We start from the raw sequence: 24008 nt of genomic DNA, 5'->3' as shown, positions 1-24008 counted from the left end.
AGGCTAGGAGTTACACGTGCCCATTTTCCTAGACCTTTTGATCTTTTTCAGGTCTCTTATCAGCATAGGTTTAGCTTAAGTACATTACCTTAGCTCTCCACAAAACAGAGTCATACTTAGAAAAAAGTACAAAAGACAAGAAGCAGGGCCAAATCTGCTATTGCCAAGAGCACCATCGAGTAGAGATCCTCAGCCTACTGGAGTCGCCAGAGTTGTCGCAATTAGAGCCAAGGGTGCATGATGACTAGTGTTCACGCTAAAAGTATGGCTAGAGGATATCTACATGACTAGTATTTAAAAGCATGGCAGCCATGGAGCAGGAATCCAGGTTCATCTCCTATACGGCATTTTCTTTATAATTTAAAAATTAAAGCCACTATTGGAAAGAGATAAAGCATGAGCCAAATGGAGAAAAACAGGAACAGCCTGACCGGCAAACTTCATCGTGATTTTTATTTTGAGTTTGGCACTTGCCAGAGGATCAAGCCAAACCTCCTGAACAAAGAGATACCTTATTATGCTCCAGGGGCAAATTAAAAACATGCACTTTGATACTCATAATTCTCTGCAGTCTTTGGCACTATCAATTACGTGGTGTAGACACAACTCCTACTAAATGCAGCAGGGGTCGGAGGCAATGCCCTGAAATGGTTCAAGTCATTCCGGAGAAGTCATACCCAACAAGTAAAGTTTACTTTCTTCCTCCCTAATATCATAGATTTCACATTCAGACGTTCCTAAAGATAGGTCTCTTGAAGATATTTTCCATATATAAATAGAAGTGTTCGCCTACATATCTGTTCAAAGACAGTGACTTCTACTTGTAAAATGAGGACACCAAGGTCCAACTCAAGATTCTGAAGGATTCTGGGCATCAAAATCAAGCCCCCAACTGACTTGTGCACATGTTCAAGTTACAATGCTTTAAAATATGGTGTCTTAGTCCATCCATACAATTTTCACATAGCTACTTTTAGCTGGCCAACATTAATCTTTTCACCCCTACAGTGCCCTGATTCCTCACAAAAAAGGCGCATAATCTTGGGGTGCACTTTGTTTATGAGCTGACTCTTTGCCACTAAATCCAGGTAGGTACTAAGAACATTCTGAGACCACTTCTGCGCAGGACACTTATCCTACTTACCAATCCCTGCAAGACTGCAAGCAAAGCTTGAGTTAATTGATGACGGCATATGAACTGTCTGGAAAGTAGACCACCTGGCTAAATTGAGTTGTGGGATCGGTGGCAGTTCTTTGTAGGTGTCCATTTACAAAAGAAAACTCTCATTACACTTATCTGTTGAATGATGTATGGTTGTTTTGAAAGAGTAATGACAATAATTCACAGCTTTCAACAGGGTTTTGCTTTTGTTGAAAATATGTAAGTTGTGAACAATAAGGGTTTCAAGCTATTTAGATGCAGCTTCTCTGTGCTGAGGTTAGTTTTTTTTGCCATTTTTGTCAGGCCGTCCTTGAAATACTTTATGCCATTTCCTTGGACGTTCCACACGACTAATCATTATAATCCGATCGACCTTTTGTTGGATGTAGACCACAGAGGTATTGCCTTCCTGGTTTTCCTCCTTCCTTAAGGGGTAGAAACGGTTTCTTGCATTGACTCCTTCTAGATTCAAAAGCTTGCAAGTTAAATGCAGGGCCCCCCAATGCACCGCTCAAAATAACTTTTGGAAACTTATCAACTTTGTTCACTGCTAAGGAAGAAATCCACACAGCACCAAGGGAGAGGAGATGTGCTATATTGAGACAGGGTCTGTAGTTAACGCAACAACAACAGGTCAAGTAGCCTCCTTGTAATTCTCAAAAATATATCCCCACTGTGAGTTAATAAAAGCCCCCAGTTTGAAAGGGTGCTAAGTCGAGTTACAATGATATATCAGTCAGATTTATCAGTCAAGTGTATGCTGTGCTTTACTTGGGAGCTATTGATCAAGGAGGTCCAAGCTCCAGCAAACTACAGTAGTCTGATCTAGATTATTAGCAGTAGCAATTTCTCTTATTTGTGTTGCTGTTACAATTTTCAGAGCAAGGGTGCTGAAATTGTGACTAACTGGTAAAATGTAATTCAGCAATCACAGCTGGTAAATAATGAGTCTGATGGTGCTTTATGGCCCACGTACTGCCAGCTCCACCTATTTCGAACACTGGAATTTTCAGTGCTTTGAGTATCCTTTCCCACATTAAAGTTCCTATTTCAAAGAGGATGTTGTACAGCAACTAGGGAATCTTGGTTACTACACCAAGACTTACAAATTCTGTAGTTTATTACAAGTTATATTTGTATACAAACATGTCCATCCTGTGAACTTGATAAAAAGAGCTTTGTTGAAACTGTCTGCCGGCTGGCTGGGTTCTGCCGATTTGTAATACTTTGTAAAAAGCTATCATGTTCTTTGACCTTCAGAAAAGCAAATGGAAATGTGATTCTGTTTAAGGAAGAAGCCTCTTTTAAAATAGAAAGCATGAGAAAAACACTCTCGGTTCCAGGGTACCTGCAAGCTACAAATAATTGAGTTGAGTGGTCACTCTAAAAGTAGGGATAATGTGAAGCACTAACTCCAGGAGTAAGAAACTGCGGTAAAATATGGAGTACTTGGCCACTCATCCATCTATAAAACATCATCTCATTCTTGAAGCGCTTTCCTTAACACAGAAATCTTCTTAGTTGGAGGACCGTTGCTTCCATAAAGTTATAAGCTATTTCTAGAGCTGGGAACTGTTCAGCTATGTTTAGCCCCAAGAGTAAGATATCAATATACTATTGACACAAGCAACTGATATCCGATTCATGCCAAAAAAATAACATGTTTTGTTCAAAATGAAGAATGATAGTAAACAGGTGATGCATTTTTTCACCAGATCTACAAAGTGATCAAATGCAGTGGAACCACGAAGCAAGAGTGTGCCATCAACACAATGTATGTAGTGAATGGATGAGGTGTGCAGAAAGTGTATATAGGGCCTAAAGTCAGGAACATTTGTTACAGGAGCTTGGCTTTCGCTGTAACGGAGGACCTGTAGAAATGTGGTGTAACCGATGGACTATGCTGGTGGTTAGTGTTTCATTACAAGATTTGTTTTAGATCAGGAGCTGGAAGGAAGAGATGTTTGATGACAAAGGCGTTGGAAAGCAATTTGTGTTACATAAAAAGAGGTTAACAAAGTTTTGCTTTAGAGGAGAAATTGGATGAAAGAGTTATCTGACAGACAAGGGATTGGCAGCTAGACTTTTGCTGCAAACAAAATCTCAGCTACAACTTCTACTACAAATGAGGAGCTAGATGGAAGAATTTTCTGACACAAGGCATTGGAGCATAGACCTCTGCCATTTATGACAAGCTGCAGTGCAGAGTTGTATTACAGACTTGCCACGCAGTGGTCTTCGGGAGCACTGTGCTGCACACAATGTCCCCATCAGGTGGCAATAAGAACGCCCGCATCCGCCGCAGCGAGGAGCGAGTGCCACCGGTAATGAAGGCCTCGGTCAGCATGGCAGATTTATAGCTCACACTGCGGTGGAGACAAGAGTGGCAGCCCGTAAAATGCCAGCAGAGGTGATCAGAGAAGACGGATGAGATCGGCGCGCCCTAATCAGCTGTAACCGAATGAGCAGAGATACGACATAAATACGGCAGATTGAGAGGGACGACATTTCAGGCGATCGCTTACACCTCGTGCGCACATTCAAAAGCGGTTTCAGAGGCCTGCGGCACGGTAAATCACCCTGAAGAAAACAAAGTGCCAGCAACCCTCGCTCCGGGCCTCGCTTCTTTCCTGGGAGTGTCTGCAATGGCACGAGGTACTGCGCCTCTCACGCAGTCTGGCGAGTCTCTTCTCCTGCTTGTGCCTCACTTCCTGCGGATGTCCCCCCGATGTCTCTCTATCCTGAGGCAGCTCCCTCGCTCGGGGCTTCCCCATGAGACCCTGTACATGCTAGCAACAGATCCTGGGTGGCTGCCGTCAGAACCCATGGGCATGGCATCTCTCCCACGCTGCATACGTCTACTGGAGAGCAGGGCGCCTCTCATAGCAGGAGTGCCTACAGCAGCCTCCCATGCAGTCCACTCTGAGCCTGGAGCGCCGAAAGCGCAGGGTGGACGGGCGCACAAGGCACGACAACAAGAACAGCGGGCTCGTCAAAAGGGACAATTAATACGAAAACGTCTTCAAAGTTACTTTTGTGGCCCTCAGTAAACAGGTATGAGCCGAGTTCAACCCTTTTAACACAGCTCATTAAACGCCCTGAAGCAATCAGTGGCTGCTAAAGGATAGGAGTGCAGTCACGAGAAAGAACAACCTCTGCAGAACACCTTTCCCACCCTCGTGCTGGACTGTTAACCTTGTACCCCGCTCAACACTCACTATCTGATACCACGTTATAAGACGGAGAAGCAGCCATCATTAACAGGCCACGACCACAACTTGTGGCATTCTAGAGGAGCGGTGAGCAGTCATTAGGTGGACACACTCAACTCAAGGTGCAAATGTTTTAACAATGTACCTGCGACCAGAGGCCAATATTACATGAAAGAGGAGCGTGCCATGTTAGAAGCTGTACAGGTGGTCAAGCCACTGAAGGATCGAGCCTGGCTCGAGGTCCTAACTCAACCTCGAGTCCAGAATGAACCGAGCTCTCAAGTGGCTTTTGCCTGCTACTTTCTACACAGCACGTGGCATTATGGCCAGAGGTGCAGACGCTGGAACTGTGGAACCAGGTGGCGTTTCACCTCGCCTTAATCCTGTGATTATAGACGAACTACTTGATCTCCCCGTGCCCATAAAATGAATGTGACCTAATGTAATGTAACTGGTGTTCATGTAAAGCGCACCCCCTACCGTCGGTTCGAGTTTACCTGTATAAAAAACGCTCAGAAAGCTAAAAACAAAGCAGTAACATAAAAAGTTAAAGACAAATAGATACTCTTTTAATGACTGATCTGTACAAAGTGAAACCTGAAAACCGGGATATATCGGAGCTTAACCACTTAAATTGTGTGCTCTTAGGCAAATACTTTATTTCACCCAAACTCTTTTTTCTACATGCTCCAGTATTAAAGGACTCTCATATATCTGCGTTCAGAATACCAGTTGTATAAAAAGCTAATATATTTTATTTAACAGACTATAATGTTTCTGTATAACAATCTGGGCCACCTTCAGGGTTTCCATGAAAACTGACTTGTCTCTTAGTTTTTTAAAAATTATTTATATTTAAAAACTCTCAATTGTAAGTACTTCTCAGGCAGTGCTATAATGTGTCTGATTCACATGTTAAAGAATTATACGTTTTTAAGTTTGGAAAGACTTCATCGTATTTTAGTTGATGTTTGCTAAACGATTTGCATAGTAAGCATTCTCAGGGCTCGGCTCGTGCAGAGCTCAAAGAGCTGAGCCAGGCCCTTGGCTCGACTCACCCTGTTAATTTGTTGTCTCGCCCACCTCTAGAAGCACACAAACTTCCAGAACCTGCAAGAGGTGGACAGAGAGTCATGAAACCCAGGTGGAAAACCACCTACCATAGCCACAAAAAGTGCAATCATTGGAGCCATATTACCATGATCTTTCAACCGAAGGCTTATGCCCACAGTTACTGGCATACTACTGGCTGATGGCCCATGGACATTAAAAAAAAAAAAAAAAAGAAGAGAAAGCTTCCTGTCCTAGAATGCAGATTTCATGTACAGTCACTGGTGCAGCAAGGATGTCATGGACCATAATACAAGCGAGGGAAATGGGTCCCACTACCCATGCAACTGAGGAACTGAAACTACCTGGACATAGTACAAATTCACCTACTGCACTAATTATAGCTAAAGCCCTGCCAGAACACTTACACATCCCCGTAATGTTCATTTACTACTTGCTTTAGTCCAATAAAACGTAACATTTTTACACATAGATCTTGTTTCCACTTTCTTAAACACCAGCTCTTCTAGCTTGAGACTCAATGAACGTTCTCTCTCGTGCCCCTCTTGTTCCATTCTCAGTATACACTGCTTCAATGTCTAACTCACATCTTCCATCTGTTTTGAACTCTTCTTAAACTTTTGCCTCTTTTACCTTCTACATTCCTTCCATTATCTCTTTTGGTTATGACCGTTCTCACTTTCTTTTGCACACTCTGTGGCACAGTACCCCTCTAATCTCTGCATTGCCTATTTATATAGAGGCTGTCCTCTGCCTACACATGGGGCCACAGCTCATCCTTTCTGCTTTCTCTGCATCCCTTTTCATCAGATCATTCTTTAAGCCCAACCCCCAGTATGCAACAGAGGAGGGCGGACCAGTGCCAAAGGCTTTTTGCATTTTGATTGTGGAAGTGCACATAGCCAGCGGAGCAAGCCGCACCTCCTCTGCCGCCTCCACTGGGGTTTGGAGAATGAAGTTATAGGGCATGAGATGGATAAAGAGGATGCAGGTGCTGCTGCTTCTCGTCTTGGCTCACTTTTAACTCAAGAGTTCCAGGGGACCTCAGGCTGAGCCCGAGCTGGCCATCTTGCTCCAGCCCGGCCTTAGCCTTCAGCGGCTCACCCGCATCTACTTTTCATGTCTTCCTACTGTCTACAAACTAAAACCCTTCTGTAATCCAGCCAAATATTGCCCTTGTTTGCTTCTGTATACATTTCCATTCTTGCTCGTATTCCATTGTTCTTCATTCAATCTAGTTCTTCAATATCTTCTCTTTGGATCTATCGTTTATCCTGCTCATACTACTTTGTTCACTTGACTCCTCTTTGTTTTATCCTTTCTCTCTTACCCTATCTTTCTACCCACTTGACTCACGCTATCACTCCTTTGAATGTCTCTCTCTGGATATCTTAATTACCTACTTATCTTTCATCCGTCACCACACTCTAAGTTCTCCTTCTTTGAAACTTTCCCTCACTTCTTTTACTCTCCCACCTTATCACTTCACTCCCTGTCTCTCACTGGAGCAAGGTGTTTATTTTGTTTCTTTTCCCATCTCTCCACCCTCTACATTTCACTCACACTATCATTGGATACTTTTGTCTCTCTCACTCCATTTCTCATATTCCACCTTCTCACTCACCCTTCACTATGTACTCTCCTTTTTTACACTTTCACTCAGGTTTTTTCTTCTCTGATCCTATAAGGGTTGCTATCTGTTTCTTGCCTCATCAATTCATACACACTAACCATTACACCCTTCTGTCTGCTCTTTAGTTTTCTCTCACGTTACCACTCTCTGGATTTACCTTTTCTTAACTTTTCATACCATCCTGCTTTCTCGCCATTCACTCGGAATGCTGCATCTTTCTTACACTTTCTCTCGCCCTATCATTTCGCTCCTTGTTTATTCAGAAAATCACAATGTACTCTCTCCTCCCATCCTTCAACATTTCTCATGCTATCAATCTTCATATACTCTCTCAATTCCTTCCTTTTCTCTGACCTCATCAGTCTGAAGCATCCTTCGAGCTCATCCTTTCAACAGTTTTTTTAGTCCCTCTCTCACCCCAGCCATTTCCTTTACGTCTGTCATTTGCTTCGTCTTTCTCTCAGTATTAGTCAATTCTCTCAGCCTCTCACATGTAAAACTCTGGATTCCTTCCTAATCCCGGACTATCAATTTGCTTCACCTTCTCTTTCAGGGCATCACTTCATTCCCTGCTGCCTTTTCCAACCACTCTGCGATCCTTGTTCCTTCTCATTCACTTTGGTCCCTTTTCTCAAACCGTAAACTGTAAATGTACCTTATGTGGCATTTACAACAGATGATGAGGGATTGAAGCATTTTTCATGTCGAGTGGCGCGCTACTCCTGAACCCAACATTAGTAATTAGTAGGCTAGTACAATTTGTCTTGTGTGTTATTTGTCTTAGGCTTGTGCTCTTAATTTCTTGTGTGTTTAGTACAGTTTGGGTAGGGATAGAATAAAAGGAGTGAATTTGAAAAGGGAAAGCAGTGAGTTGTTTTTTAACTAATGGTTGTGTGTGCTCATTAGTTGGGTGGCATAGTTTAAAAGGGAGGGTGAAAGATTGAGAAGGATTTTGGGAGGCCAAAGTAGTAAAAGAATTAGGATGAGGGAGAGGGGGGCAGTTTTTTTAGTTTATAACAGAAAAATATGAATACTTTATGTATATATATATATATACACACACACACACACACATGATGCTTGGTAGCGTTGTGTTTGCTTGACTAAAGCCCTATACATTAATACCCATATGTACATAGAAGGGGTAATATTTACATGGTCTGCTGTCCACATTTATTCTGTGGTACATTTTGAATGGTTCCAAATAACTGTAATTATTAACATATACAAATGAATATATACATGACAGGTATTGCATTTATTATCAGTAGGGGTTACCCTGTATATAAGAACCTGCATGTACATAGAAGCAGCAATTTTGACATGGCCTGATACACACTTGTATCCTGTGGTGTAATATAATTTTCCTTAATGTAAATATATCTGCTTTTAACAGTACACACATTTTAGATTACAATGATGTGTACTTCTATGACAACAGCTCTTTTATGCATCATTATAAGTATAGTTTGTCATGTCTGAGTATGCAGTTGTGGTTCATTCTTGAGATGTGAGGATAGATATTGACCAAACTTCTAAAGTGGAGAAGGTTCTCTGCAGATCTTATGTTTGCGGGTAGGAAATTCCATGGTTTGGCTGCATGAACAGAGAAAGATGTTCCATCCATGTTTTTTTCTTGTATGCAGGAATTATGAGGTGGGGAGCATTTGTAGAGTGTAGGTTTTTTTGTTGTGTGTATTTTTTCATTTTGTTCCTCAAAGAGTGGTCATTTGCCATGTATTGCTTTGTGTATGATACAAAGCAGTTTAAAAGTGGAACTATTGGCAACCAGTGTAGTGCCCTCAAGGCAGGAGAAATGTGTGCTTTTGAATTTACGTGGAGGAGGAGTCTAGCGGCAGTGTTCTGAATTGTTTATAGTCAATAAAGTTTAGCAGTGATACAGCCCATTAGTACAGTTCACTTTTGAATGGACAAGAGAGATGGTAGATTCAACATTGTGTGGGAATCCCAGGTTAGGGAAAATGCGTTGCTATGTTTTCATTGTGAGAAAGCTTTATTTGGTTACCTTTTCCATTTGTGGATTCATGACAGTTTGTTGTCCAGGGTAATTCCAAGTTTTTCTCCCTCCTTAGATATTTTTGAAGGTGGTCCTGGATCGTCAGCCGAGGTCCAGAGAGGATTAAAGGCCTTCCAGTTGCCACAGGCGAGTATCTCGGTTTCGCAAGCATCCACTCTGAGGTGGCTCTATGACATTCACTGGTCGATGGCACAGAGGCAATCGAAGAGTTTTGATGTTTTAATGTCTTTATAGCATTCCAGTTTCAAAAGTATCTTTGTGTCATCTATGTAGCTATAGCAGGTGATAGGGGGGTGAAGGGTTGTTGTTGATCCAAAAGATTTAGAAGGTGGGTGTGTTTGAAATTGAGGGGTTGGGCTGCGGAGTTGTGTCTGAATGTTGGGTCTGTTTTGGGATGGATAAGGAATGCAAAGTTATTAAAAGCATTGTGGAGGTGCTTTCCTTTGCCTATAGTGAAGGTGGGAAGTGTGTGGGAGAGGGGTGGTGGTAGAGCATGAGTGCCATGTTGTAAGGCTTTGAATTAAGCAATGGATGATTGATGTGTTGGTCGGTATTGTGTGTTTATGAACAGAGCGATTGGTTCATTTGCTGCATGGAGAGGGTGGGTCTGAGAAATAAATGACAGTCATTTGTGGTGGTGTTTGGCAAAGAGTGGATGTGTGTGTTTGGATGGGTGTGAGGTGTTGGATGCACGAGTGTATGTGCTGGTAGATTTTGTATGTGTATTTGTTTTTGAGGGGCAATATTATCTGATATTTTATAAGTGTGAAAGCAAGACTAGATGCAGAAGTACAGGCACTACCTATGGGACTTTCTATACTTTTTACTCAATAAAAAGTAAAAAAAACAATTTAGGCAGGAAAGCCAGTTGGACAAGGTAGGATTTAGAACAATAAGAGAACAGTGAAGAAGAGGTAGTGCACCTCAGGTTCACAGTGGGTGGTTTATAGCAGGTCACACTTGGGTTTGGGGGGAAGGGGTTTGAGCAGGGGCACTCCTCCGTCCTAATGGAAGAGCCGCCCCTGATAAATTGACTGACAGGGTGGAAGAAACCGAGTAGTTTCTAGGGCCTTTGAGACATACCGTTCACGAACTGCAAGCGCAGATGAAGCTCCTGAGTGTGGAGGTCACAATGCTGCAACGAAGGGTGGAAGATGCAGAAGGGCGATCCAGACTAAATAATGTCCACTTCCTGGGCTTTTCCGAGCAGGTGGAGGGCCCAAGTATGGAACTATTCGTAGAGAAGTGGCTGACGGGCACTATAACGGCAGACACTGTGCCGAAATTCTTCTCGATTGAACGGGCACACAGGATTCCAGGCAGATCACTCCTGCAGAGAGCTGCACCAAGGCTAATTATCGCCCGCCTGCTAAACTACTGGGACCTAATACCCCAGCACTTTACAGCCCAGGGGCCCTGGAAATTCAAAGATGCCCCCGTCACTGCAAACCCTGACTTCACAGCAGAGGTGCAACATCAGCAGAATTCCTATACTAAAGTTAAAAAAGCACTTTTGCGAACTGAACATTAAATATGCACTCTCGTTTCCAGCTAAGATCAGTGTTGTTAATGGCGAGAAAACCCATATATGTGCTACCTTGGAGGATGCCTGGATGTGGCTACATGCCAAGGGATTAGTCCATTCTCTGCCAGAGGAGAAGACTGATGGTTACTGGCTCACTCTTCACCCCTGTTGACGGCGGCGCAAATTATCCAGGGAAAAACCCACCAAAACCCAGGCAGCAGAGGGACAGGCCGAGGCGATACGGGAGGCCACCCAATACGCCCCAAACTTCTTCACGGCACTCAGAAAGGAACATCCTTTGGACTCTGCCTCCTATTCAGGGAGCTCCCACTCTTCATCCGCTGACACCACTAAAGTTCTGGTGATTATGCCACGCACGGCCGTTGACCTATCAAAAGGACACATATCCTGCATTGTTTTAGACTTTTCATTCATAACTGGGCCCATGCTCTCCGAAGGATTCTTTACAGTCCAGCTGTTAGAGTCAGACCGACTCATGCTTTGCTAAGTCACTGATCCCACGGTACTGTTGTAAAAGCCTGAATGCCTTGCAATTATATCCTGCTGCGACACACAAGGGTATCCGGGGCTGTGACTGGGTTGCTGGACACTGAGAGACGCTCACCAGACAGGGTGCTGCAGCACCCCGATGAAAAACCTGGATGGGGTGCTATTCATCCAGGGCTGACACTGCAAGGTAAGGTACACTCTCAGATCCTGCGCCCCATGGAAAGACTGCCACATGGACAAGTTTAACCCCACAGATGGTTTTAGGTATACACGTTTTTGTTTAAAGGGCTTTGACAAGTGGTCCAAGTACTACCTGCCTGGGTATTAATTAGTGCTGTTCTGTACATGGTTTGTTCTGGCGGGTTTGCATATATGGATTGCAATGAGCACACACACACTGACACAGTAGTCCCCCACTATAATGTGCTGACATGGAATTTGTGAGGTATGGCAACCCCGCCAAACGATATAGAATCCATGCATATCTCAGGCGCCGCCATATGCACTTTGCTATACTGCAGGATACCAACCTAACAAAGCTGGAACTCCGAAAGATCAGATCTAAATGGCGCAGGCAGGCTTATGGCATGACCTCATCTACACTTGCCCAGGGGGTATTTATATGGGTAGCCCCTAGAGTCCCCTATACAGTGCAGCTGTACAGTGTAGACACAGGGGGTAGATATGTGGTGTTGCAGGGGCAACTGGATGGCTCGCCCTTGTCATTTAAAGGAGTATATGCCCCTAACTATAATCGCAACAGATTTCTAGACACACCTGCTCTTTTTTGTGATCCAGCGGCCCCGTGTGTATGGCGGGTGGGGGTTGGGGGTGAGGGACTTTATTTGCATCATGGATGTTAGCTGCCATCAGTCCAGCCCGCCACTGCCCAGGGACATCAAGTGTGAGGTTATCCCAGGGATTTGGGACATGGCTCGCAAACAGAGGGCTCCACGACGTGGCGCATCAGCCACCCACTGGAGCACGAATATTACATTTTACTCTTCGGTCCATGACCTCCACACTAGGATCAACTTGATCCTTGGTACATCATACCTGGTGCGGATGGTGGTGGAGCTGGAGTATCTGGCCGAAATCCTATCCGATCATTGTCCGCTTCAAATGGAATTACAATGAGGTAGACCGCGCCAGTGCATCCCCACGTGGTGGCTGCAGACTGAGGCACCATCTGATCCCTCCATTTCGAGAAGACCTCTCCACATGTACTGGAAAATACTTCGAACAAAACAAAGACACTCCCTCCCTCCGTGCCACAGAATGGGAGGCCCATAAGGTGGTGGTGAGAGGCCATTACTTGTCCCCCATGTGAGGAGTGGGACGCTTATTGCATATAGAACTGGCGACATCAGAGTAGGAACTATGACCTGTAGAGAAGTTGCAGTCCAAGCCGCTGAGCCCGCCCACCTCTGAGACCTTCAGAGCAAACACAGAGAGGCGGTGAGGCGCCTAAGCAGGCACAACTACAAACACTATATGAGTAGATTAAACGTTGAGGGCGACCGCTTGGGCAGACTGCTGGCCTGGAAGGTCTGAGTTGACTATCAGAATACACCAATCGGAGCCATAACTCTAAGTGGAGGATGCTTGGCAACTACACAAGTTGCCATCAATGATGCCTTCTGCACCTATTACAGTGAACTATACACTGCAACTCGAGGCTCCGCAGTTGGGCAACTGGAGGCCTTCCTGGAGGGTCTTCCTTTGACTCGATTAACAACACTACAGCAAGCTGAGCTTGAAGAACCCTCAGGCTTGAGGAGGTTCGGGCTGCAATAACGAAAATAGCCAGGAACAAGATGCCAGGAGCGGATGGCCTGCCGATTGAGTATTATGCCACCTTTTTCAAGCATCTCACCCAGCCTTTACTAGACGTACTTAACAAAGCTCAGTCCAGAGGTCAGCTCCCAGATTCCCAATGCAAAGCACTGATAGTGGTATTGCTCAAACCAGGGTGTGATCTGCTGGATGTATGCTCCTATAGACCACTATCCTTTGTTAACTTGACTGCAAGATAATGGGCAAGGTACTCGCTAACAGGCTCCTTCCCCTGATTGGCGCACTGATCCAGGAGGATCAATCAGGATTCATTACAGGACGCAGTACCTTCTTTAACATCAGACGACTCAGATAGATCCTCCACGACACACCATGAACCAAATGTGATAAAGTAGCATTCTCCCTAGACATCGAGAAAGATTTTGATACTATTATTTGGGGGTCCCTGCTCGCAACCCTGGGCTTTGGGCTGGGATTCATTAAGTGGATCTGCACCCTGTATTGGAATACGCAGGCCAGAGTGAAGATGGGCTGAGTGATCTCTGTCTCTTTCCCGATAGGCAGGGGCACCAGAGAGGGGTGCCCATTTTTGCCAGTGCTCTTCGCGATAGTGATTGAGCTCCTTACCTGTCGACTGAACCTGCATGCCCAACACTGGGGAATTCACAACCTAAATGCCTATCATATTCTGACGCACTGATATTTCAGCGTAAAGGAGGGGCCGATCTACCAGAAGTGATGGCCCTATTAGACACATTTGGGGATATACCTGGCCTTCGGGTGAACTGGGAGAAATGCTGCTCATTTCCCCTCGTACAGGTTCCAGTTTACCTTAGGACTTGCACTCCCGAACCATTGCTTACGATCATTCCACAACTCCTTCAAGTATCTGAGGATACCTATATATCATTCTGACAAAGACCTTAAAGAAGGCAACCGGGGACGTGCTTTGTGCTCCATATCAGGGTTTATCCCCTTTTGGACGTTCTTACCACTGTATCCATTGGGGAGAGAGGTGATAATCAAAAAGCTAATTCTTCCCCGATTGAGGCACTATTTTGCAGCCCTACTGATCTTGTTTCCTAGACTCTTCTTTCAGCAAGCAAACAGGCTGCTTTTAGAATTGTTGTGTGGGAAAGACCAGTGCCATGTGGGCCTGACCGTGGCACAATGACTGTTTATTGAAAGGGGACTGAGCATGCCCGACTTTGAGCTCTACTAAGCTGCTGCTCAGTTGCAGTGGCCCCTACATTAGCTTTGAGAATTCCCCAGCGCAGAAAAATCTCCATATGTGCAAGGATAGGTTCAACAGCTGTGTATACTTGGTTGACGGATTGCATGTGACCTCCACTTAAAGGATCTAACCTGATGACGGCGGCCTGAGTGTGTTGGCGCCGATTTGTCCATGATAAGTCCATGTCTCTCCCGTACTCCCCCTTGATACCGGTGGCCCAGATGCCAGCAGGTGTTATACTGGCCATGGATCTCGACATGACCCTGTGATCTGCAGCTGAGATGGTGTATGTTGGAGATTGTTTTTCACAGATGGGTCCTTTATGACTTATGAAGCCATCATGGACACCAATTCCATGGGACCAAGGCATTTCCTGACACACTATGCCATACGTCAAATAGTGCGTGACACCTGGGGGACTGAGGACACTGAACCACCATCATCTGGCATCCTACATGCATTACTGCTTGGGGTTAGTCATAGACATGCTATTTTCCTTGCTATATGAAGCCTTGAATGCGGGCACCTCCACGGGAATGGCGAAGGCACATGATAGCTGGAATGCAGTACTCCCACAACCACTAAGCCCACAAATGTGGATGAGCGCCCATCAAATGAAGGAGGTATCCTGTAATCCCAAGCCAAGGCTGTGGAGCAAGGAGATGGTGGTTTGGGTATGGGTTAGCATTGATGCCTCCTTGTGCTTTTGATCAGTCAATTGTTGAGGAAGGGGACTACATGGATGCCCCTCCTTAAGTGGACAGCTACTACTGTTAGGCACTTTGTGAAGATCCTTGGAGCAGCGGGGAGTGGTGCAGTGGGGACCCCTAAACGAAGTACTTTGAACTGATATTGGTGTTCACGTAAAATGAAGCGGAGGTAAAGCTGGTGGGCTGGTTGGATTGACTTATAAAAGTAGGTTTCCTGGAGTTATAAATCAGTTGTGTGGTAGCCTGGCTGGAGAAGAGGGCTGGAAAGCTACCATGTGGAAGTGTTCAGAAAAGATTTATCGACTGAGAAACCTGAGGACTAAGGTCGTACCAAGGGAGCTGTTCTCCTGTGGGATGAGGAAGTAAAGAGAGTAGATTCCCTTACTCCGAAGGAGGGGGCACTGATTCTGTGACCCATTTTTAAGGAGTGCTTGTACCTACTCCTGCAGAAGAGTGGGATGTTCCATGCTGGGTGTGTAGATTAGGTTAGGAAGTTGGGAAGGGGTGTGAGAAGTTCTAAGCGGTAGCCGTGGCAAACCAAGACTAACACCCATTGGTCTAATGTGATCTCCTCCCAGTGGAGAAGGAATTGCTGCAATCTACCCTTGAAAAGTGTGGTGTGATTGAGGGTGAGGCGAAGTGAGTCAATGTTTGGAGGTGGATGCCCTCTATACCTACCTACCCTTCCTGTTGCTCCCCTTGTAGATCCCTAGTGTGCCATTCTGCAACCTGCTGGTAGAAAGTATGTTGCTACTTGTGGTGTGAAGGGGAGAGATCTCGGGAAGCAGCCTTAGAGCCTTCTTTAAACTCTTATTTCCGAAAGGAGCCCCTTATAGATGGTATCTGAAGACAGCAGAAACTTTGGCGATGCGGGTGTTCTTCTTCGGCTTTTTCAGCATCTCATCCAACTATATTGCAAAAAGACGTTTCCCACCAAGGGCAAGCTGACAAGATGCTGTTGGACCTCTAGTTTGAAGCCTGGAATGCAGAGGTAGGCAAGACGTTCAAAGACAATGCTAATATTGACCCTCCGGTAAAGCGGTGCTCGCGACTTCAAGGGTGCAGCAGATGGCAGCAATAGAGATAGTTTTGAGCTCTGCAATTAAATCCTTCCTCCTCTCCCTGAGTTCCTGTGGAAGATGCTTAATTATTTCTTGCATCGTGTTCCACTGTGCTCTGTCATAACAGCAGACAAGGCCTATAAAGTTAGCTACCCTCAAGTGGGTGGTAGCTCCCAAAATCACCCTCTTCCCTGCTGCATCAAGCTACTTGCTCTCCTTGTCGGGGACAGGAGGTAGAGGTGTCGCTCAAACCCTGAACGGAAGCCCATTTGCGTGTTGTGTGCACGACTAGAGGGTCTGGCAATACTTTTCTCCTGATGTGACTGGATCAGTGGGAGAAGGCTTGTATGACTTTTCGACCATGGTGTTACGACCCTGGCCTTTACTGCCTCTTCAAAGGTGTTGGGAACTGATTTTAACACTCCCTTTAGCATAGGCAATAACTGGACCAAGCTTTCTGATTTGGATCAGTTCTCCACTAGGAAATCACTTTCCTTGTGGAGGACATGAGTATCTACCTTATGAAAGCTGGATGCCTGTTGGATTACCTCTTGGTAAGCCATGGTGTCCTTCAGGGAGATGCCCTCATGGGGTACTGATCCAAATCTGGATTTTTCAGAGGATCACTAGTCTTCCCAAGATTCACCATCTGTTCATGTGTGGGCTCTGGGTGAAATTATAAGAGTCAGCAGAACTGAGGGGGCTGCCAGGCCTGAAGGAGGAGTGCAGGGATCCATCTGGCGAATGTGGAGGTGGTGCGTGGTGATGGAGGAGGTGGTAGTGGAGAAGGAGTGTAGAGGAGAGGGCTACTTTTTTTTTAGCTTGGTAGCTGGTGGGGACTCCAAAGCAAATTTCCCCTTGAATGTTAGTCTGAGGGTGTCGGCAGAGGTAATTTAATCAAAAATGTCTCTGGGATGAATGAAAAGTATTTTCTGCCTTCCATTCAGTTCCTCTGTAAGCCTTTATAGAATAGGTTGCTCAGAGTCAGTGGATCTAACATCCAAAAGAGTCCAGAGCACGGATCCCAGCTTCAGAGTTGACGGTGGCATCTGAGTCAATTGGGTCTTTGGAACCAGTGTCAAAGGGCCCTCTGCTTTGAAAGGCAGGCAGGCTTACAGATCTTCAGGCTTGGTGGCCATGAAGGCCAGGAATTTTTGGCTCGGAGACCTTTGGTAGGTGCCGACCGGAGCCCGAGGGCAGCAGATGCCCTGACGGCTGGGGAGTTTAGGATGCAACTTGACACCCAACCCCCATGAGGTAGTTGTCTGTTTCTTAATCATGCCTCTTCAGAGGGGCTTAGTGTGGGTGTCAGTGTGGACCATGTTCACAATCTTTGCCGATGTCTTGGTTCGCGGACCAGTGGGCACTGAGGACAAAGAGACCTCCTCTTTTTCCTTCTGGTCAGACTCAGAGGAGAAAGCTGCCTTTAGGATAGGCAATGGTTGATGGGGAGGAATACTTGAAGGGCCTGTGTCGTCATCTTCTTCAGTGTTGAGTACTGCTTGTTCTCAGAAGATGTTGGGACACTTTCAGTGGATTGTTGCTGCATCGTGATGTGCCCATCATCTCTCCCAGTCGTAATGAAGTGCCTTTTTGGAATGGAAGGAGAGACAGGCCTCACACATTGTATTGTCATGACATGGGGAGAGGCAGAGGTTACAAACCTTATGTATGTCAGATCACAGGTACTTTGTGAAGCATTTGGGACAATTCTGGAAAGGAGCCAGTTCCATCTGTGTGCATTCTCTATGAAGAAGTTGTCAAAGACGAGGGGAGGGGCACGCACCCCTGAAATAACCTGAAGACCTAGTGGTTGAGAAGCGATCGACTAAAGGTTGATCATTGAGGGATGCCATCAAATATGTAGCCAACGAAAGCTTTTCCAAGTTTCAGTGTCAGATTTTACTGGGTGGGCCCAAAGAAACATGGAGGACACGTCAACTGTTGGAGCCCTGTTGTGATACGTCTGAACCCGACGCTGGGAAAAAAAACTATCTAGCATGGAGTCAGGGCCCATTCCCAACTAAGGATGGAGTGACAGTGCATACTCTGACTGTAAGGACTTTCTTTGAAGGAGAAAAAACATCAGAGTCCTGCACTACATAACAGAAGTATGGATAGTATGTATCAATCGCGCTATTTAAAGTTAATATATAAAATACAATCTAATAGCACACTTTGAACCAGTTCTGCAACTGAATTAAAAAGAAGTATTTATAGGTGATGTGAACAATGTGCATAGGCTTTCTGCAGTCACTGAAAGTGAAGAGAGCCAATAGGTAAAGTGTGATTGAAGCACTGATCCATACTGTAAGCTGTGGTAAGCAAAATCTGAATGACAATTTCAAAGACAAATGGATGAAAAGAAAGAAGAAAAGGTCCTGCTATTCCAGTATACTATGTATTTTTTTTTGTTTTAAATAACAGTTAAAGCTGTCTCAGAGGCCAGACCTAAGAAGTAATAACCAGTGCAATGTCTGCAAGTGGCAAGGTGTGTAAGTGACACGATTCTCAAATTCCAGATGACAGATATGGGCTTCTTTGTATTCATGGGATTTCCAATATCCAAACATGTTCACATGAAAGAGTGGACCTACGATTTGCTGTCGATAGTGGGTGGAAATAAGTACATATCCTCAGATAGGCTTAACTCAGTAGCTACATAAGCATACAACTTCATATTGCAATTCAAGAAGACACCACGAAGCTGCATCCCCGAGTCCTTGAGAGCTAACAAGGTATCATTACTTGTAGCCCCCACTCTCTAACTGGACATGAAGTATCTCTGGGAGTCCACCATCAACAGCTGCATCATGTGTGAATTTTGCCAAACTATCATTATTAAGACAGGCACTCAAGTTAAAACAAACCTGGAAAATCTGCTGGTTAGGTAGGCCAGGAGTATCCACAAGTGCACTGAGCCGAGTCCGACTTCTATGGATAGACTGCTAGAAATTTCTGTGGTGATTTGTAAGCAATGATATGCCATTGTTCAGCTTTTCTTTTTTCCCCTCACACACACACCGATGAACAAATGAGAACTACAAATAAAATGGCTTTTAGACCGCGGCAGTAGAATGAGAAGAACAGTGCTTAATTTGAGCCGGTGGTTGCCAATGGGCCATACGGACAGTTATTTCATTGAACCGGCACTTATTTTTATTCTTCGTACATTTACCGAAAGCAACAGAGGGGAAAAAAAACAACGCAGAAAGAAGGAAAACCTGCCACGAAGTGAGAAAGGAGGAATCTGCAAGAATGAGACAAAGGGACAGGCAGTGATCGGTAGTGGATTGAAGAGGCCTGAAGTGAACTGGATGCTACCCAGCTGTGGTATTCGGCGCGCTCACATTTACGTTAACTGGTCGTGGGCTTCTGAGCGGAGCTTTGGGCACCGGCACACATTCACCTACAAATTAAGCACTGGACAAGGGTAGCTAGAGGGGGAAGATATATGTGAAGAAGGGATCCATCCAGGGGCAAAGGGACTACTGAGAGAATTTAATACAATCGTAACACACAGTAAGAGGGCAGGTGCACTACGTTCAGAAGGGCAGCAGGCTAACCACAGCTGGGTGGCACGTATAAAAAAAACACTCGGAATGGTAAGGGGGGCTATCACTGTATGCAAAAGGGCAGCCATTATGAAGTTGGGTTACCATTCAGATTCAAAGGGAAGAACAGTCTGCTGAGCTACAAATGTAAAAGCCAAGCACAGACTCACATAATCTCAAGCCAACCCAGTTACGTTTTACCAGCAACGCCCACCATGTCTTACCCTGAACGCGGTCCCTTCTTCGATGATCGTGGGTAGTTGTGAAAGACAAATGTCCACCGCCAGGTCCCACGCTTGCCTGGAGAAAAATGGGAGAGGAAACTGTTAATGCAGCACAGCACTCATCGTGAGCAGAACATGAGTTGAAAATGCATTAGTGCAGCGGCACACTGAGCAGAGCACGCTGCGTGGAGAAAGGGGAATGACACTGCACGGGAAGGGGCGTCTATCTGCGGAACTGCGGACATTGTGAACGATGATATCTTTAAGATAGTTCCCTGCTGTAAAGGCCTCATCTGTCTGTCCGGCTCTTGGTCACACGGAACAATGTATTCGGCTGTGAAGGGCATTTCTGTTGCAGGGCGTCCAGTGCTACAGGTCACTTATGGAGTCCTTTACCCAATGCTTGGGGCCGCGTCTGGATTCATGTGCCCAATGCTGGGAGCCAAATCTTGATTTGTGTGCCCAATGCTGAGAGCCACGTCCAAAGTAATGTGCCTGGCGAATAGTATGCCCATCACTGAGAGGCATGCCGGAGGCCATCTCTGTAACAGGGGACCCAGCAATGGGGACCACATCCGGATTCGAGGTCAGAGCCCTCAGCCAAGTATGGAGTAATGTAAACAGAGCCATGTCTAGAGCGCTCAGCAATGGGGGCAAACAGTGCTCAGCAAAGGGGACCATCTCTGGAGAACAGTGCTCAGCATAGGGCCAAGTCTGGAACAGAGTGCCCAATGCTGGGGGACACATGTAGAACAGTAGGTCCAGTGCAAGCCACATCTGGAGTAGTGGGCCCAGCGCTGGGAGATACATTTAAAGTAGTGAGCCCAGCGCTGGGAGCCTCATTTAGAGTAATGGGACTAGGCACTGGGGGCCACGTCTAAAGCAATGTGTTCAGAGCAGGGGGGCACATCTAGTGCAGTGGAGTCATCACCGTGGGTCCAGAGATGGGGGTCAAGTGTAGGGCAATGGGTCCAACGGAGGGGGCCACACCATGAGTAGTCCAGTCAATGCTTGAGGCCACACCACAGTAGTGTGGCCAGAGCTGGGACCCGCGTCTTGAGCCGGATGTCAAATGATGGTGACAATTTACAGATCCCGGGACCAGATGACAAACAGAGCAGCTAAAAAGTTGTTGGACGCGAGACTTAATGATATAAACGTGTGCTCACCGAGATCAAATTCAGAAAGAGCAAGCAGAGACGTGATGTGAAGACAGCTGGCACACCTTTACCCCCAGCCCGGAGTGGGTCCCTACCAGGGACAGACAAGAGGACTAGATACGGAGGAGGGACAAGGCTGCGCTGTCGGATCTCACACTGCATAGTCCCAGGCACATACAAAATGTCTGCCACAAGTGAGTGAGTGACAGGCTTCACAACACGGCCTCAAATCTGCAAGCGGGGTCCTGACTCCAAAGAATTATGTGCCTTACCTATTTATATGCATTTGGTCGAAAGAAAAGCCTCAGCTGAATCCAGACAGACATAAGAGGTAACACTGATCCCAACCCTGGCACCTCTCAAAGACAGTGCATTTGGAAAGCTTGTAAAACAACAAAATTCAAGCAGAAAAGTCAGAAAATTAAAGCTTCTGCACCAAACCGAGGCGTACACGCTGCGTCTGCTGCAGCGGCCCAGGGACACACTGGCCATCATCCTTTCACTAACATTAATTAGCAGATAATCAGGAGAGCCTCCCCATACAGGTAACAAACACTTCCCGTGGGCATTGTAAAGCCTCTGCGCTGAAGCACAATGTGACATGAGAAGATGTGGGAGAAATTAATGAAGCTGCATTCGAGAGCAGAGCAGATATTAATGGAGCAGCACTACTTATTCAAAGCACGAGACGGGGATCATCGGTAACCAACCCCTCCATGGAACAATGGAGCCAGAAAGTTGGGTGTGGTGCACGTGGGACTCCCAGTAGCTTGCCTTTGGTGTATGTGGATCTCAGTCCCTTGTCTGAGGTGCACGTAGAACTCACAGTACCCTGTCTGTGTTGCGCGTGAGACATACACTAAACTGTCTACGGTGTGTGCGCAGTACCTTGTCTGTGATGCATGTGAGTCTCAGTAACATGTCTGTGGTGCACGTACAACTCACAGTACCTAGTCTGTGGTGTGCTTGGGGCGCTCAGTAAATTGTCTACGGAGTGTATGCACACATTTCCTACCTGTGGTGCGCATGGAACTCATGGTACCTTGTCTGTGGGGCGTGTGGGACTCACAGGACCCCTTCTGTGGCAATGCCTTGTTTTTGGTGCGCGGTGAACTCACAGCGCCCTTGTCCGTGGTGAGCTTACAACTCAAAGCACCATTTCTGCGGTGAATGTCTGACTCAGGGTTCCCTTGGTGTCTTCTGGGGTTACAATACCTTGTCTGTGGCGCGTGCAGGAACCTCAATACAACGTTGTGAGTATGAAACGTACTCGCCCCAATCTGTGACAGCCAAAGGGTCGCATCTGTGGTACACACTCCTTCCTGCACGTGGGCGCAACATTACCCAGACTGTGGCACATCCATGACCTGCGATACCCCGTCTGTGGTCCCCTTGGGATCCGCAATAACCTGTCTGTGGCAAACAGAATCACAATATTCCCTCCACTCTGCATTAAGGACTTGAAATTCCCTTTCCGGTGCACATGGTCCCCACAATGTCCTGTCTGCTCCCAAGCAAAGATCTTAAAAGCAAACCACACAGTAGACTTTTCTTTTCTAATTATTCAGTTCACACAATTGCCCTTTTACCAAGGAAAACACTGTTACTTGGGTTAAGAATGCTTTTTTAATTTGTGTGTGTTTTTTTTTTTTTTTTTAAGCGTTGGCCAGCCTCTCGGAAGTCAGGCCCCAGTACAACGATAGAAACATATTGAAAAACATTACAATAATTATAAACTAACGAGCGTGGTGATTACATTTAAGGAAAGGTATGTATAAATAACGAACAAAATAGGGAACAATATGAGATACGTGAAACAACATTCAGGGATGAAAATCCAGAGGTGTGGCTCGGTAACTGACGACAGCTGAGGATGTGGCAGCAGAGGCAGTGTTTAGGGGTTGCACCACCCCTTTGGGCTCTTTGAGAACTATCAATCCAGTATAATATGAATCCCCCACAGTGCATTTGTCTTTTCGAAGGGAGAAGGACGATGGGCAGATCCCATCTGCAGACATAATAAAATGGCAGAATAAAAAAAGGGGTCTGGTATATGGAGGAAAAATGAGATCCCTTCTTGAAAGAACTTCAGACCATATTTCAAAGACTTTGGGCCAGATTTATAATCTGATGGCTGGCCTCTTTCTTATCCAGGGTGACTAGGTACACTGGCGGAGAGACCATCTGCCAGATTCAGAAATGACTGCCAAGCAGGCGGTCATTTCTTAAAGCATTGGTTCTGAGCTCTGTCAAACAGTTTTCCCGAAGCGGGATTTTCTTTTTCAAATTTGAAAAGAAAACACTCCAGTCGCCAAGTTTTCTCCCATGGAAGTTTTTAGCAGTTTTCACTGCCCCTTACCACCATCGTTTTCCTGGTAGTGATGGGCAGCGAAAACAGACCTTTATGCACCCTTATTCTGCAGGGCTGTCAGAGTCGGATATAAGGAGCAGGTCAGTCTTACTGAAAATGTTATCAAAGTCCGGCACAGGGTTCAAAACTTCAGGATTTCACATGAGGAGTACAAGTGATGCCAGCCAAAGGTCTAGGGAAGCACTCCTGAATCAGGAACTGACTCCAGCAGGACTCAGGCAGGTTCAGTCAAAGGTCCTGGCAGGGCCAGTTGCAGCAGGTCAGCTGGGCAGTTACTGGGTGGCCTCTGGAGCGTTGTGTCTCCGTAGTTCAGAACAGTAGGCCAGCTAACTTACCCTTGGAGACACTTAGGGTAGCCTGGGATAAAGGGAGCAGGTCCAGTCTTCCCACTCAGACAGTAGGGCAGGCCTCAAGCAGTGGGTCAGTTCTCCGGGAAGCAAGGCAGGCTTCAGGCAGAATGGCAGTTTTCTGGGGAACAAGACAGTCCTTGTGTAAGGTACACAGGTCCAGGAGTTTACTGATGAGTTGCTGAGAAGGTCCAATATCTATACCAGGTGCCACCCGTTGAAATGTGGGGTGGGCAGAAGGGGGCTTCTAGTACACCTCCACACGTTCCTTCCTTCATCCCTGCAACCCCGACCGTCCAGCCTCAAAGAAGTCTATGGTCACAAAAGACTAGTGCCAGGTTCCTTTGTGTTCTGGTGTGAAGCTATCTGAAGTGTAAGTGGGGCAGGGAACAGGTCCAC

At 45.9% G+C, this 24008-nt stretch overlaps 1 protein-coding gene across 3 annotated transcripts in view; it reads right to left on the bottom strand.

Annotated features, from left to right (window-relative positions):
* Positions 1–24008, bottom strand: part of RPTOR (regulatory associated protein of MTOR complex 1) — a 1432785-nt gene that overhangs the window by 509903 nt on the left and 898874 nt on the right. For all 3 annotated transcript variants that reach the window (XM_069199733.1, XM_069199735.1, XM_069199734.1), the window contains exon 10: positions 19732–19807. In XM_069199733.1, coding sequence (XP_069055834.1) covers positions 19732–19807 — 76 coding nt within the window. The remainder of the gene's footprint in view (positions 1–19731; positions 19808–24008) is intronic.

This window comes from Pleurodeles waltl, chromosome 7 (assembly GCF_031143425.1).
Source record: "Pleurodeles waltl isolate 20211129_DDA chromosome 7, aPleWal1.hap1.20221129, whole genome shotgun sequence".
NCBI classification, from domain to species: domain Eukaryota; kingdom Metazoa; phylum Chordata; class Amphibia; order Caudata; family Salamandridae; genus Pleurodeles; species Pleurodeles waltl.
The sequence above is the reverse complement of the archived record's forward strand: the minus strand, read 5'-3'. Positions and strand labels throughout refer to the sequence as shown.